Here is a 17834-nt window from a genome sequence, read left to right on the forward strand (position 1 = left end):
AATACTGTAAAAGACAATAACCCTCTTGTTTTAACTGTAAGTTTCGGTAAAATGGCGGTCATAAGATTTTGTTGGGCGAAAATACTCGGCTATAAGACGCACCCCAATTTTGGCATGAACTTCCCACAGAAAAACAGATTTTTCTCGAAAAAACCGTGCGCCTTATAACCGAATAACTACGGTATATTTGTATATTTCTTCGTGTGTAACCCTAAACGAGACCATTATGGCTAAAAATATTGGTGTTCCGGGCATTTATTCCCGGAACACCCTAAGCGAGACCAAAAGTCCGAAATTTACACCCCTAAGCGAGACGACGAGCATCCCCGTCACTTTCATATGCGATTCCCCCCCCCCCCCCCGGGAACTGGACGCCAGCGCAAAATGGAAGAAATTCTATGACCTGTACTAAACTTCCCCCATTATTTGCGATCTTTTTTTTACGTATTTGAGCTATTGTGGCATTGCATGGTTTACCCAAATGTGCGACAAAACGACTTCTTAGAGAAATGTGTTTGCGCGTCTCGTTCCGATTCCTAAACGCAGGACACCACATTCCCGATTTTCCTTTCCCGGTCACGTGATAGACCAATCAGTTGATGGTGAAGCAACCTCGTCCCCAGGGCCTTCTCGGTAAATGGCAGTCGTTACGAGATGACCCTGGCCAAGGCTGATATAACGGCATCGCAGAGTGGTCTATTCTAACCTCAATCCTGATTGGTTCATGTAATCCAAAACAAATATGGCGGAGGGGTCGATTTTTCTTGGAATTTAAGCCATTTACAGCTGGAAAGGTAAGTCTTTTCCAATATATTTATAATTCTCAAGATTCAAATAATTCGGTAGAAGTAGAAGCGTTAAATTCACTTCATTGCGAACTTTTCGCTTTGCTGTTTTGACTGTTTTATAACTTAATATTCCTGCCGAAAGTAGAACCTAGTACTGTCGGAAAGTAACATTCAAGATGAAAGAGTCATTTCGACACCGGGCTGCAGCTATGTACGAGATGCAAATCTAAAACGTAAAGGAATTTCTGCCCGTCGTAGACATAGTTGGACCTAAAGTGCTCGTGTTCTTTTTCGGAGGAAATTCGATTTCAATTTGTCGCGTTCGAACACATATCATCACCCATTCACTGTCTGCGTTCTTCCGAATATGATATTGGTGCTTTCTAAGGGTCTGTTCTCATTATGAATTTATTTATACCACTCCTTTTTTGTAGGTCCTTATACAAGTGGTGGACGTGTTTTAAATCATGCTCAAGTAGTGCTGGAGAAAATAGGTGACCAAAGGAGATAAATTAAGCGTGTTAATAAGAGATCTATTAAAATATTAATTAATTAATGTGAAGGATAAAAAAACTTTGGTCAATTTAATTTCTTTAAAAAATTAAAGTTGTATCGTGTACTGTTCTCAGAATATGTTGTCTCAGACTTGCTTGCTTTCCCTTTTACAGTTACCTCATGATCAGTAAAGGCTGATTGCAAACATGACAGACAGAGTATATTGAAATTTAAAACAATTTGTAACAAAATATTTCTGATGAAACTTGAGGTATTTGAAAATGTGATCAAACACTTAAATGAGACTAAAAAAGAGAACAATCAGGAAAATAAAACTACAAAATATGTTCTTTGTGAGGTCATTTACCTATCTCACTGTCATAGTTTTGATTTGTCTTAAGGTTCCCTAAATGGATATTTTATAAGGAAAACCTTATCAGTGTACTGTTTTAACGTGGCTCATTGCACATCAAAACCTGAAAGCATTGTACTGTGGAAATGTTTGGGAAGTCATGTGTCACTTGGATGATGAAGCCCAGCCCTGTTTGCCCCAGCAGGGGTACTTAGGGTTTCAAGTGATGGGGATGATAGAAGGATTTTTTTGGGTTTGACAGTTTCGGTTCCGGGATTTTTTTGGGTAGGAAAATTTGTAAGTATTTTTTTTTAATAAAAATAAGGGAATTTTTGGGTATTAAATACGAACTAAAGATGTGTGGTAGTGCTTTGGCTGCATAGTTCTGCAAATAAAGTACAAACTAAAGTACTTTTCTGTTGATTTTTGGGGGTTAATTTTTGGTCCAGGGATTTTTTTGGGCTTCTGTGGGAAGCCCTAGGGATTTTTTGGGGTCTTGATTTTTGCGCTCATTCGATCATCCCCATCACTTGAAATCCTGAGTACCCCCTGGGCTGTTTGCAGCCTTTAAAGCCTATGCTAGATAAGATGCAAAACATTTCTTCCTTTCACAAGATTTGCTATTTTCCAAAAACTTTGCTGTGGCAGTGCATTGCTTTAACAGTTCATGCTTTTTTTAATTTCAAGTATTATTTTCTAATCTTTTTCATGCCAGAAATAGCTACTTAAGGCCAAAATGGCTCTGATTTCTTTACCCTATCCCAGACAAAATTGGTTAAAACCCCTCCTCCACATACAGCAATACGCGCCGATGTAGAGCTTCAAATTAGATATTATGTACCACCTTCACTCTCTTGTGATAAAACAGGCAGCATTTTTTTTAAACTAACAGAACATGATCATCATAAAATTAATATTTACAAGGCTGAAAAGTGATTAAAGTCCACAGATGCCATCTACGCAAAAATCCATTTCACTCTCTTGAGTGATTAATTATTTGCACAGCACAATCTTTTTACAAGTATGGGATCACTGGAGGCCAAATGATCCAACAATGGCATTCAGAACTAACAAGTCTATTCTTATGTTTTAGAGCTCTTTTCATGGGGATAAACAGTGTCTGTGTGGACAGTCTCACAAATTTTAAAGATGACTGTTTTGAGTCAAAACAATTTTTTTGCTCCTGTTTAAAGAGTGTAGCTGGGGGTTGAGGCATGGGGCGCCCTTGACATCCCTCTGTGAGACAATTTAAGAAGCGAGCGTAAATTGTTTTTAGGTATTTTAAAACAGGAATTTTCTACACAATGCCATTTTGGAATTTATGACATCAATGTATTGCCCATTTGTTTCACGCAAAGAATGCATGCTTCCTAACAATACAGTGGAAACACACTGATGTCAAAAAGTCCAAAATGGCAACATGTGGGAAATGTAAAAGTGATCATCTTTTAGCATTTTGTATTCTGATAAAATGTTAAATCATCCTTCTCCTGTAAAATTTGTGATTTAGACATCATTTCAACAAAGTGAAATTGGCCTCAACTAAGGTAAGCTTCAAACATGTATAAATTTGAGTTTAAGCTTTCAGGGGGAGCGATTGCAGAATACCCGGTCACTTCATTTACATGTGTCCGAATGCTTTAAAGAATGAGGCATAACACAACAGGCACTTTGTTATTCAATGAGATGCAAAAGAGTGGCCGGGTGTATGGCCATAATATGGATATGGATATTTCATAATTTCAGTTACAACTTCACCTTATGTAAAAGTTTGTAGAACAGAGTGAACTTGGTCATATAAAAGCAAAAATGTTTGAGTTTAGTTAAAGCTTTTAGGGTCAAGGTTATGTGTATCACTGTTATAAGTTAGAATGAATTATAAAGCAGAAAAATTTGCCACCGAAATCGATTGATATGTTGATCATACATTTGTAGGGTATTAAGCACACATTTTGCCTCTTTACCTATAAGCAGCTAAGTTTTAGTTTCTCTTGCACTCAATCAAAATACAGAAAGTAAATATATTAAGACTTAAATAACAGTACATAGACTACATAAGCTTACAGACTGTGTAACATTTAATTTTTTTTACTTTCCGTACCTTCCCGATTCTCATACCTCACGGTCTACATTCGAACACCTGGCGAAAATAACAGGGTTTTCAAAACAAGCGGGCAGCCGCCGGAGTTCCACCAGCTACTTGATTTTTGTCACCAGTTTAATGGTCGTAGCAATCAGCTTGTAAGAAACAAGCTTGGCTTGTCACAGTCGCCTACTCTTCCAGTTGCTGACGCCTACTTCAACATTTTGAAATCCCTGAAATAATATCTATGCTTTACGAAGTAATCACTGCCTCCTGCATGAAGTTTACGCCCTCAAACGCCGTCGAAGAGTCAATTCGAATTCAAACTGGACCGCCATTTTGTTTTGGCTTCTCTGAAAAGTCACGTGACAAAAATCTCCAAGATTTTTGGAGATTTTGTACCACGTGACCCAGCCTTTGCCAGGGTCTTCTCTCGACGAGCCGCCATTTTGAAAACTCGTCGCCGAGAAGGCCCTGGGGACAAGGTTGCGTCCGCATCAGGCCCAGAACGCCAAGCGAACCGTGCACGTCAGTCCCACAACACCAAGCGAACCGTGCACGACCAAGGACGAGGACGCCTGGGGACGAGGCAGCCATGTTGTGGAATTCTTCGAGTAGTTCGAAGGGCAGTTTTACTTTGTCTTTTGAAAAAGGTAAGATTGTAATATTTAATTTAAGACTAGGAATACGCAGAATGCTCAACTGTGCTACTTGTAGAGTGTTGATGCGCGGAAAGATTCGCTATTCGTCTGATCTATATATAACTTAAACATCTTCGACTGGAGCTTGACGTGAACACGCGCGGTTTTACCGGTGTTTGACATATATTTGCAGACTACAGACCACTGCATTATCAAGAGCTAATCGTAACGCGGCTAACTGGAGGAGTTGTCTGTAGAAACATGAGTTAATCACATTGATGAGCCACCTGGCTGCCATGGCTCCCATTTATCCCGGGGTACCTAATCAACTGCTAATCAAACACCAGTCGTTCGATTGGGCTCGGTAATCGAATATAGTCAAACTCAGAATAAAATTTGGTCAATTGAACACAATCAAATGTTTGATTGCCAAGGCCTTCCAGGGGGTTTTGGCGACAGGTGACATTGCTCCAAAATAGAGGCCCTGTCAGGGGGGGGATCCAATTTGTCCCTTGTCTAAAATTAAAAATGTCCCGTGTCGCTGTTTTATCGCACTTTCTGTCGCTGTCTGTAGTTGAATTCAAGGAAAATTGCTTGTCCTTGTCGGAATTTAAGTTTTTTTTGAAAAGGGTGGTCGTTTGTCGCGTTTTTATTTTATGTGCTGTCGCTATTTTTTGGGCCATCTCGCTTGTCAGAATTAACCCTGGCAGGGCCTCAAAATAGCTAGCAACAATCTTGTTCCAGAGCAGTGGGAAACTAAAATGTTGTCTGAGTCATGCGGGGGGGGGGGGGGGGTCTCATGTGGCGAAAACTATTTTTTATTTTTAGTAATAGTGGGCTTTGCTATTATGTTGCGACAATCTTGTTCCAGAGCAGTAAGAGCACCAACAGCTGACAGAAACTAGCACTGAAAGGGGGTATATTTGCAACAGCGACAACATTCCCCTCACCAAATAGGCGACAGGTGGGTTGGAAATGAGCGATAAAAGGACATTAGAAACCCCCTTGGAACATTAACTGCCCTAAGCAGTTGACAGGTTATTTAATGAAACGATCGCAGAGACATTGTCGATCTTTTAGAGATCCAACACTATTAGATCTACCACAAGTTAATACCAAATGTGGACAGACCTCGTTTAGGTTTTCGGCTGCGAGTGCCTGGAACAAACTGCCAAGAGAGATTTGCGAGCTCGCAACACTTACACAATTTAAAGGCAAAACATACAGTCATCTCATGAACATGGACAGTGCAAATCACACGTGTACAATTTAAATTTTAATTTTTGTATATATATTCACAGTTTTTTAGATTTGTAATTTTAAATTTTATGCTAGTAATTTTTTATGCTTTTAAATTTTATGCTTTGTAAATTTTATGCTTTTATACTGGTCACCGATTGATACCAGTCAATCTCCTTGATTGACTGACCGGTTTTCCAGGATAAATAAAGTTATTATTATTATTATTAAGGTTGACACTCATACTCAATCAAACATTCAATAATTTACCGAACTCCTGTTTGCATGGGTGTGTGATTTACTTACTTTCAGGCATCAAGAGGCAGGCGCGTAGGAGGGGGGTTCGAGGGGTTCGAACGAACCCCCTTTGGAGGTCAATAATGGAGGACCGAAAACACAAACTATTGATTTTCAGCTTTTAGCAAATAGTGGGGGAATGGAAAACAAACTTTGAGAGTTGCAGCTTTTAAATTACCCTGCACGAAAACGCTAAAAGTATTAAATTGTTAGGAGAATGGATCTTAGTGCCCTAGTATTATATGTAGTCAAAATAATCCCATTGCTGAAAAAGTATTTCCTTAACAGGCGTCCGGGATTTGATAAATGGAGTATCAATAAACAAAATGCGGGGATTACAATTTCGGGGGACCCAAGTGATACGTGCATTCATAGTTAGTACTTACTATGGTGTATTTAGTGCATATTGACGATTTGACGCCGCTTTTAGTACATTGAAGGTGGAGCCGGGGTGGGGACTTAACCTTTGCAGCACACGTCAAGCTTTTGTAAAACGTTTAGTGTACTAAGCCGGTATGTATGTATGAATGTATCAAGTTAACAAAACGCTGGAAATATTGTTGTTATGACTAAAAATACCTGTTATTTTAGACTCCATCGAGTTTGAAATATTGACGTACACAATGCTGAAAATAGCATTTCCGGGCCCCTAGATTCAAAATATTCTGGGGGGACATGCCCCCAGATCCCCCTAGAGGCGCGCGCCTTCGGCGCTCGTATTAAATAACCCCCCTTAATAAATATTCCTGTCAATACGAACACCCTTACAAAAACTTCAGCTACGTGCCTGAGAGGTGCATTCAAACAAAATCAAATCAGATTAAGTTTGATTGCATTCCATGTTGCTTTGATTTGTTCGATAATCAAACTCACAGCAAATTAGATTTTTAGTTTTGTTCCATTACTGAACCCAATGGAAAGATTAATGTTCAACTGAGTTCAACAATTGAATTTTGGTTTGATTTTGTTCGATTAGATACCTCGGGATTTGTACACCAGTACAATATTATGCTGCACGTCAAGGTACAAAAACTATGCAGATTACAGACTGGTTACAAAATGCAGGCTTAGAACAAAACTGTTTTTCATCTACTACTAGCTAATGCATGAATCGTTTCATTTTATAACTTACCGGTGCCAGTTGTCACACAATCACCTTTCTGAGGTCACCTTCCACAAAAATTTGCATAATTTATTGGGGAATATTCTTGGCCCATTTCTGGAAATATATTTTCTAAACCAAGTGCAAGGATAAATTCATTTTGTAAGCATGATTTAAAGCCTTTGTAGTCTAACTCGAACGAACTTCCATTTCCCTTGGATTTGACCCCCACTTTTCAGTCATTATTACTCGGTTAACTCGAACTCGGATAACTCGAAAACCCCGCTAACTCGAACTAAATTTTGTTTCCCTTGAACAAAATTTGGGTCAAATTAACCCCGGTAACTCGAATTCCGATTCTTGCAACTTGGCACGGTTGTCCGTTGATTTGAGCAACAAACAGATCACGTATTTGACAGCCATTTTCCACTCTTATCATAAGAATATATGGTCTTGTTAGAGTTTCTGACAAGATAAGTTTAATTTGCACTGTACCATATACTGAAGTGCTGAAGAATCGGTTAACTATCAATTATTAACTTGGCAAATTAAATATGCAATCGACCCTGATAACTCGAAACCCCGCTAACTCCAACGGTTTTTCGTTTCCCTTCAGAGTTCGAGTTACCGGGGTTCTACTGTACGTCATATTTGTCAGACAACGTTTAACATGAGCAATCATGAAAATGAGCTGGTCACAAATGAATTTTATTTTATTTTATGGCCACAGCTCTTAAAACTGTTTTTAATAGAACAAATTAAACCCTTCTTCAGTTAAGTTACAAATAAGGCTTTACCTTAAAAATATAAATATGGTTTAAACAGATCTAAAAATATAAAAAGGATACTCTAAATTTTAGATCGCCTTCTGCGGTCTTCAGAGAATGATGGATTTTGCAAAGTTTGCAGAATTAATAGTTGCATTGACGTTATTGTTCGTTGCCCCCGGGGGTGTAACCCTTGGGAAGGGCGCTCTTTTGTTTTACCTCACTAACTGTTGCAATCAAACACCATAAAAATAAAATACACAAAACTTTTATTTTCAGCAAGAAGTCATCATGTTTCTGATGTATTCAAATGAATTTTCTGTAAATTTATATCTGTAAACTGAAGCAAACATGTTTCTGATGTATTCAAATGAATTTTCTGTAAATTTTTATATGAGTAAACTGTTCAGTTTTATCCGGTTGACAAATGCAGAAGACTGGAAGAGAGAAACCTATGAAGGCTTAAAGTCATCCGTAACATTTCCAGAAATGTTCGTTCTGCCATTGCCTGTCAAAAATAAACTAACGAACAAAACACAACCTTTTTTTCATTTTTATCATGGCTTCTTTTCAAACAGTTTTACTCTGTTTTTTTGCAGATCATCTTTCAGTCTTGCATCTACCAATGCAATTTCTGTTGGCATAAGCAGTAAAAACATACCCTGGCCTGACAGACATCCTTAGTTTGAAGCTAGTTTGAGAAGTGGTTTCAATCCAAGGCAACTGACCACTGGTAAATACACCTGACAACCTGTACAAGAGAGTAGCCTTGCAAGTGTTCTTACTGTAACAAGGAGTTTATAGGATCTTCAGCTTTCACAGTACCTAAAACTCACATACTAGAGAGCCTTGAGGTTTACTGCTATTTCCATTATGGCATCGCATGAAAGGGACCATACATGTACTGATGTTTGCCCCCACTGTAACAAGACATTCAGTTTCCCTGAAGAACTGGAACTGCATATACAATCGCACGCTGTTAATAAGCCCTACAAATGTCCTCACTGCAATAAGTCTTTTAAATCAGCAGCACATTGCAGGGTTCACATAAGAGTACATACTGGAGAAAAGCCTTACAAGTGTTCTCGCTGTGACAAGTGTTTTACAGTAGCTTCTAACCTCAAACGACATGAGAGGACTCATACTGGAGAAAAACCCTACAAGTGTCCTGACTGTGACAAAAGTTTTTGTGACTTTTCTCATTTGAAATCGCATAGATATGTTCATTCTAACGAGGGTACCCAACATAGGAAACATGTCTGCCCCCATTGTACCAAGAGCTACAGATTCTCAGGACCACTAGCAGTGCACATACGAACACACACTGGCGAGAGGCCCTATAAATGTCCTCACTGTGATAAGTGTTTTAAATCAATGCAATGCTGCAAAATACATGTAAGAATTCATACTGGAGAAAGGCCTTACAAGTGTTCCCACTGTGACAAGAGTTTTATTACATCTTCTGATCTGGAAGTACACAAAAGGGCTTATACTGGACGAAAACCTTACAAATGCTCTGACTGTGACAAACGTTTTACAACTGCTTCACATATGGCATGGCATCGAAGAAAGCATAATACTACTGATAAGAGTACCCAAAGAACGAGTATTTGTCCCCACTGTGCCAAGAATTGCAGATGCCCTTCAGAACTTGCAGTACATATACGAACACACACTGATGAGAGACCGTATAAATGTCCTCACTGTGATAACTGTTATATATCAGTAGAGGCTCGCAGAAAACACATAAAGAGAAGTCATACAAAAAGAGATGAAGAGAAGTCATACAAGTGTCCTTACTGCAACGAGAGTTTTAGTTCGTATTCAGCTCGGGATGCACACAAAAGATCACTGCATAAAGAGGTATATATGCCTTCCGATGATGGCTCGTACAAATGTAGTCACTGTGACAAGACATTTAAAACATCATCAGGTCGCTCAAAACATGAGTTACAAATACACACCCCAAAGGAGAAAGCTGATCATCAATGTCCTTGGTGTGAGAAGCATTTTGCACTTCCTTCACTCCTGGCAACGCACAAAAGAAGTCACACTGGCGAGAGACCTTACAAATGTACTCACTGTGACAAGAGGTTTATGACACCATCACATTGCAAGCAGCATATTCGATTGCACACAAAGCAGAATTTTCACGATTGTCCGCACTGTGAGAAAAGCTTTATATTTGCTTATCTTCTGGCAGATCATTTGAATGTTCACTCTGGCGAGAGACCATACAAATGTACTCACTGTGACATGAGGTTTATGTCACCAGCAGTTTGCAAGCAGCACATACGAATACACACAGGCGAGAATGCTCACCACTGTCCTTACTGTGAAAAGTGGTTTACATGTGCTTCACGTCTGGCAGTTCATTTAGAGATGCACACTATTGTGAAGCCTTACCAATGTCCTCAATGTAATAAGTATTTTGCACGTAAAAACAGTCTTACAGCACACGAAAGAATCCACAGTGATGAAGCGCCTTGTGCTTCACGTCTAACAGATCATTTAAAGGTACACTCAGGTGTGAAGCCTTACCAATGCCCTCAATGTAGTAAGTGTTTTACACATGAAAACAGTCTCGCTGCGCACAAAACAATCCACAGTGGTGTAAGTCCCTACAAGTGTCCTTTTTGTGACTTAAGATTTAACTACGCTGGCAAACTTACACAACATAAAAGAATGCACTTTGACACTGAAGAAATTTCCGCTTCATAATGAAGACTGACAAATACAAGGAAACCTTGTCAAATGTGATCTCCGTTAACAATATTTTTCTCAAGCATTGTTTGATAGTAATCTTAGGCCCTGTTTACAAGGAGGTTGGTTAACCCTATTGCAAAGGTAAACCTAGCAAGAGGGTTAAAGATAGCCTGGTTTACAAGCAAAAATTTTCAAGTAGGGTAACCCTACAGCTGGGACAACTTCGCTTCAGTTAAGATTGTAAATAAAGCAAGGCAACCGATAACATAACATAACAACATAACATAACATAACATAACATAACATAACAACACTTTATTTAACCTGGAATTTTGATATAGCTAAGATAAGCTAGTTTTTTCGAGAAACAAGTCAAATATATATTTAAAAAAATAAAAATAAATAAGTAAAATAAAAATAACAATATCATTATCTCAGTTAACTTCTTACACATTAAAACAATAATAAACTTAATGCTGAAGCCAACTTTCACTTTTTTATTGCGGTTTCCTTTCCTGTAAAATCAGATTTCAATTTCTAAGCTCGGTAAAATCCCGAACACTATTGTGTTTTAAAAAAAAAAGTTAGGGTAATCCTAGCACTCGGCTAGGGTAACCCTAGCAGGCTTGTAAACTCATTGTTGAAAAAAAGAAGAAATGTGCGAGTGCTACAGTAATCTTCTTACTAGGGTAAACCTAGCACTAGGGTTGCCCTGCCTCGTAAACAGGCCCTTAAGCGGCCTTCACATGACAAACTATTGGCCAACTCGTATTGGCAAACTCGAGTTGGTGTGTGTGAATGACGCAACAACGGCAAACAAGTTGGCCAATTATTGGCGACAAAATAGAACTTGTCTCTATTCTCACCAACAGTTTGCCAACTTGTTTGCCAACTGTTGTTGTGTCGTTCACACACACCAACTTGAGTTTGCCAACATGAGTTTGCCAACTTTAGTTTGTCGTGCGAGAGCCGCTTTATTTAATGTCATCAAAATACACTCAGTGTGGGAAAACTTGAGTGATTTAGCAAGTCTTTAAATACAAAACTCAAACCTTACCCTGCTCAAAATTATTTAATGGAACAGCTGGTGAGAAGCTTTTTTAAAATTGCCATGTCTGTAACAAGCAATTCAGTAACAGGTAACAGGTTGTACAAAAGGCCATTTCTGAGTTACCCTTTGCCTCTGTTTCAAAACGAGTCTACGTGCAAAACCATTCAAATGAAAATGAGTTTGATTTGCATGAAAATAGACCTGTAGGTGAAACTCATTTTCATATGAATGGTTTCGCACATAGACTCGTTTTGAAACCGAGGCAAGAGTAACTCGGAAATGGCCTAGTCACTCACTAGTGAAAAAAGCCTTAGAGGACATGGAGGACATGATTGTATCCACTGTGATTAGACTTAATAATAATAATAATAATAATAATAATAATAATAATAATAATAATAATAATAATAACAATAATAATAATTACGAATTTGTTGTGCGCAAATTCCATACGTAAATGTTCAAATGCGCATTACAAAAAAAAAATGAACGTTACACGCTAAAAGTTAAAATTACAGCTTAAAAACTAAAATTCTTAAAAACTAAGTTATAGGTTAAAAATTACAAGCGTTAAAGTACAATTTATACCTAACTAAAATCTAAAATTCTAAGAAATTACAATTCTAATCGGATTTTAATAAAAACGCTTTGGAAAACAAATATGTTTTAAGTTTGCCTTTAAAATCGGTAACAGTGTTCACAGATCTGATGGCTAAAGGAAGAGCGTTCCAAAGTTTTGGGTCAGCATATGTAAAGGAGCGATCACCCAGTGTTGCCTTGGATAACGGCTTTGGATAACTAAGGAGAAGGCTGTCATTAGAGCTTCTAAGGTCATACCCTTGTAAGAAAGGTTAAAAGCATAGAAAACTTATCCTGGTATACATGTAAACCACACACAAAAACTATTGGATGGCAATAGTGGACATTACAAATGGCAAAAGAAATTATTTAGAAGATACGCGTTTAAAGGAAACCTCCATTGTTAAAACAAATTGTCATTGATGTTGCAAATGTTGTTTTAACTGAAATGTTGAAATAAGTTTTAATAACAGTAAAAGTGAGTCCGCTATGCGAACATGTGTGGACTTTTATTTGAATAAAAGTTGACATTATGAATTAATCAATGAGTTACTGTAGCAGTCAACAACTTCAAGTCTCGAATCGAGTTATTCGAGATACAAGGCGAAAAAACAAAGAACTTATCAATCAATTTATTTTTTACAAGACTGTTGGAAGAACAAAGTGTACTATTACTTGTCTACTACGCTTCAAGAAACACACGTTACCATTGCCGCTTGGGATGTCACGCAATGTGAAGGAGCGTGGTGTGATCCTTTGTCACGTCGTTCACGACAAATGCCTTTTTTTCATGCAAATAAAAACCTAAAATCCTACAAGAACAGCAGTTATTAGACCAAAAGCCTTTCCTTACCGCTAGCAAGATAGGATACTATTTTCATTAAAAAAAGAAATGTTGCGTGGAGCACGTGAACTGTCTCGCATTGCTTACACAACCATTACTTTTTGTGTAAAGCTTGTGTAAACAACTCATCGAAAAACTTATTTTCTTTCAATGAGTTCTTTTTTTAACCTTTTTGGAATAAGAACGTTTAATAAGCTTTCACAAATAATTTCTTAGTAGCATGCGTAGAAAGGCGGAGAAATATATTTTTCTGTTCACGAAATATTCACTTGGAGTCGGTGTTTTGAGAGGCGGCGAAAGATGGTTTTTGGACCGACAATTAAATTATTTTGTCGCACGGTTTGGATATATGCATACTCTACGGTTCGATGTTATTTTTATTCTTTTCATGAGAATATGTTAGTTCAGTTCTGAATTCGACATCGGTCTTTTGTTAAATACAGTGGAACCTCGATTTAACGAACCTCTATATAACGAAGTCCTCGATATAACGAACCGTATTCTTCCAGCCCGGCCAAAATTACAGTAAAATGTATGGAACAGAACCTCGATATAACGAACCTCGATATAACGAAATCCTCGTTATAACGAACACAATCCGGAGGCCCAAACGTAAAATATCCCTCGATATAATGAATTATAGTTAACTCGCGACAAAAGATGAATGTAGAACAGACCAAAAAGGATGAAAATACTTTAACCCTGTAACAGGAGAACAACTTCAAGACATATGTCGATACCTATGTGGATATAAGACATTAAAGTACAAATGTCATTTTTGACAGTCGTTCAGATCAGTGAATGCTGGGTAGTGAAATGTAACAGCGTGGAAAACAATTATTAACTATACCTCGATATAACGAAAATTTCGGTTGTTTTTCTGCAAACTCGTTATATCGAGGTTTTCGATATAACGAACCCTCGATATAACAAACAAATTTTCCCAGTCCCTTGGCACTTCGTTAAATCGAGGTTTCACTGTATACTACTTGAGAGAAATGGAGCAGGTGAATTATATCCCGGAGTCCAAGACAAGTAAAACAACATGATCAGCGAACTTGTTTTGATACAACTAGTTGTGCAGTCATTGTACTGCTGAAAGAGATAAATAACCAGACATTTGATTCGTTTTAATATGCGAATCAAAAATGCTCAAGCCGCACAGAAAAACAAACACTGCGGAAAGTGAGTCAAAAGTGTGAAAAAAAAAGAAACGTGACCTACGACCGCAGTTGTTCAGCTCATTAGATATGCAGATTTCAACCGTCGCGATTGTTATTTCACTTTTCATCTACGCCACCGCTGCCTTTGAAGTTGTTCCTTGATCCTTGTTGTTATTTTCCAGCCACCACACGCTCTTCGAAAAATGTGTCAAAAAAGGCTTCTAGATTCAAGAATAAAGTGCGACTTACTCGATACTGATCGAATTTCTGGGTTTACTGCCTTAAGCTTGGCTGCCCATCTCACCGAAACTTCGGATTCTCCGATCACTGTCGAAAACTTCCGAAAGCACTAACCCGAGTTATCACGGAAAGTGACCCCCAATCGGAAAAAATTGCATCCCCACAATGTGTAGACTTTAAAGTCCACACAAAAACTGGTTCAAGTTTTAAAACATTTAAGTGTAAGGAAAATTGGGCATGGATAGCAGCCATTTTTGCCTCCGTGTCATGTTATATGGGGGCTATGTGGGCAGTTTGTCAGTTTGTCATTCTTTGCGTCGCCAATGTAAGGATTCTCTGTAAGTTTCTTTGCATGTCCCGTGTAATATAGGTATTCTGGGAGTGCAATATAAGCACTCCAATTATTTACGCAACAATAACACTTAAGTTTTGTAACAATTACATTAGTAGTTTAAAAGCTGATTTTAACACTCAAGTGCAGCATGTCAACACCTTTTTATATTTATCTTCTGTTCTATTAGTAACGGTCTAAACCTCACACTAATTTTTTTTTTTTTTACGATCGATCACTTCAGGAATTCTTATGCACTATTTCTAGCTTGGGTATATATATAGCCCTAGATTTTAAATTCTCAATAAACTGAAGATGGCATGAGTCATGCCGAAACATGTCTTTATTTAGTTGTTTCGCGTTTTTGAAAATAGTTATGGTGCCGAATGTAATGGAGCTGATGAATTAAAAGTGTGGTGTTTTATGTTTCATGTTTATTTGCCTTTTTTACTTTCAGTGAGACGTTGAAGCACCAGTTGTGTTCCTTACGCCTTTCTTTACAACCGTTACATTATTCTTTTGTTCGTTTGTAACATGATACTCTTGTTTTTCTTGCAAAATGAACTGTAAAATGATACTTTTGTTGTTGTTTTTTGGCAAACACGGCGAGATCAATGGTAGTTACTTTGCTTTCAAATAATTAAACCGATTCTAACAGATAACATCAATTAATCCAAAGAATGGTTTTTCAGTTATTAAAAAGTTAAGTCACTTTTCCTAAGAAAACAGCCCTGCCAAACCAAGAATTATTTTAGATGAACCGCTGTGACGCCCTGTTGGCGCCACGAAGTCTACAAGAGGCCAACCGCAGCCGGGGGAAAGCATGCGACGTTAAGCTTACATACCAAGATCCCAAACAAGTTCATGCGACTTGTCCCTCCAGCAAGTCCGGGAGACATGTCCTACCCACTGCGAAAAAAAACTAGTCCCGCAGAGCGAAACCTGGTCCCTGCGAACTTTCCCGTGAATTTAAACTCGTTAAAATTAGGTTCGAACACCCGAGGGAACACGTCCCTGCGACTAGCTAGTTTCTCATGAAAAATCTTCAAGGGACTAGTCGCGGGGACTTCCGACCAGGCGCCCCTCAATATACGTCATATCGTCAGACTTATTCTATTTCTTAACTCTCGGACGTACAGGCAAATTCATATAATAATCCTGCTGTGGTACAAGGAGGGGGGGGAGGGGATGATTGAACCCCTCACCCCCAAGGTTTTCGTTCTATTAATGCGCAATGAAATTGTTTTTCACTGAGTAAAAAGCTCTTACCTTGCTTTAAATATTTGATGGATTATAAGAGTTCATAGAGCATGGACACAAATATGGTCGCTGTGCGCACCAGCGAGAACAGCCGGGAAGCTCAAATATTGCAATCTTTGGGTAACAAATACAACAACAACTTTATTTGTATAAATTAAAATTAAATTTACAAAAATTAGCAGTAATAAAATAAAAATGAGTACATGGCTGCCCGAAATAATATAGGCGTTTTACAAGTCCGCGTTTTACTAGTCCAGTCCAGTCTACAAGTTAAAGACACATCAAGACCACCCCACTGTGAATTGCCATAGCACAGACAAAATTATAGTCAATATCTTATGTGTTTTTAAGAGAATTACATAAGAACCAAGGCATGTCTTGTCTTGCTTTACATTGACATGCAATAATTTGGAAATACTAAGCTCGTAACAGTTTAAGACAGAATCCATCAGGAATTTGAGTAACATTAATTTTAGTTACGCAAAAATTGAGCACCAGAATAATTTAAATCCTTGTGTTCTTTCATACCTTGTTAAAGGCTTGACATGTGATAACACCAACATAACACCAACAACAGTTCTTTATCAGTGGGGATTGAAGAAAAAAATGGAAACATCATCACACAGTTGACCCCCATGCAAAAACACTCCAGGATGTCACGGGACTGTTTGGTGTCCGTCTGCCAATTTCTAACTTCAAATTCCAATGTTAAATTCACATTAAATTTTCAATATTTCTTAGTTGTCTAAATTTTACTAATTCTTTTAAAAAAAACTATCACCTGCCAAACATCCCCAAAAATCACTCAAAAAATTACAAAATACCGAAATACATAGATACATGGGATGAGTGAAGTTTCCTTGGATTCCTTGAAACACCAACAAGATATTTCCTTTTAAGGTGGCTGATAATGGGTTTCAGTATTTCCCAGTCCTTATACTTTGGTTCAGGACTAAAAGCCTTCAGCAATTGTAATGGTATGAAACAAATGTTCAATCATTCATCAACAAGTTGTGATCATTTTCTTGACAATAGTAGTTCCCCGGTAAACAGTTGTAGTACTGTCCCATCAAAGTGCAATGCCTGGAAAATACCGAAAAGCACACGACCTTCAGGTGAAACCGCACCTTACAGTATTACCAATACACTGCACTTTGCTAAGTCTTAAAACTTTACATTGTCTAGTCGTCTACTTCAATCGTTTATTTGTATTTTGTGAGATACATTTATAAATTGAAACCATCATGTCATTAAGTAATAATGCAATCTCGACAACGTTCTAGATATTATATTATGCACACTAATACAGCTCATGCAAGCCCTGTGACTTACACAAACACAGTCGGACTGAGTGCTACTTAAGTAACTGCTTTGTGGTTTCTGCTGTACTGAACCCTGCCTTTCAAGGCAAAGCGCCCGATTTTAAGCTTCTCAAGCTTCTCAATGTTCTTGTTGTTGGGTAATGCATGCGGCTCACGTCACAGGTTTGAGAGGTCTTAATTTTTTTTAATTTCACAAAAGAAATAAATCAAAAGGCGCACTGCACAAGTTAACAGAAGTGTATTTTCACTGAGTATTCGGGCCCGATCTGACCCATGTTGATACCGGGTACATATACTGTTACTATTAAATATATTTTTGTGATCTTTACCTCCTGGACTGTTCGCTTTTCTCGGAATATGCGCGTTTGATGTTATGGCTCCGTTTTTTTATTTATTAGGCTTCCCCTAGGGCTCATAAGCCTCCTTGGTAAAACGTTTACCTGTTTACTGGCAGGGTAATTTTGAAAGTATGACGGTTGTGATTGGTAAATTTCGATCCATGTGGTTTCTGCTTTGCAAGATTCATTGGCTGTCACTATAATTATGATTGACAACAACAAAAATGCATTTTGTT

At 38.0% G+C, this 17834-nt stretch overlaps 1 protein-coding gene and 1 long non-coding RNA gene across 3 annotated transcripts; both read left to right on the forward strand.

Moving 5' to 3' along the window:
- Positions 1-607: 607 nt before the first annotated feature.
- LOC144632505 (uncharacterized) lies at positions 608-1412 on the forward strand. Its single transcript, XR_013566900.1, has 2 exons — positions 608-794; positions 1223-1412. It is a non-coding gene; the product is annotated as an uncharacterized LOC144632505 (long non-coding RNA).
- A 2893-nt stretch (positions 1413-4305) lies between these two features.
- LOC144632414 (uncharacterized) lies at positions 4306-11887 on the forward strand. Of its 2 annotated transcripts, XM_078491063.1 has the most exons (3): positions 4311-4371; positions 6872-6918; positions 8364-11887. In XM_078491063.1, exon 3 carries the CDS (start codon positions 8638-8640, stop codon positions 10483-10485), a length of 1848 nt encoding a protein of 615 aa, XP_078347189.1. In that variant the 5' UTR covers positions 4311-4371; positions 6872-6918; positions 8364-8637; the 3' UTR covers positions 10486-11887. The 2 variants fall into 2 exon arrangements, with proteins under 2 accessions (XP_078347188.1, XP_078347189.1); XM_078491062.1 differs by lacking the exon at positions 6872-6918 and having other exon boundaries at positions 4306-4371.
- The last annotated feature ends 5947 nt before the right edge of the window (positions 11888-17834 follow it).

The sequence above is a fragment of the Oculina patagonica genome, chromosome 12, assembly GCF_052425735.1.
Source record: "Oculina patagonica isolate OP01 chromosome 12, crgOcupat, whole genome shotgun sequence".
In the NCBI taxonomy this organism is placed as follows: Eukaryota; Metazoa; Cnidaria; class Anthozoa; order Scleractinia; family Oculinidae; genus Oculina; species Oculina patagonica.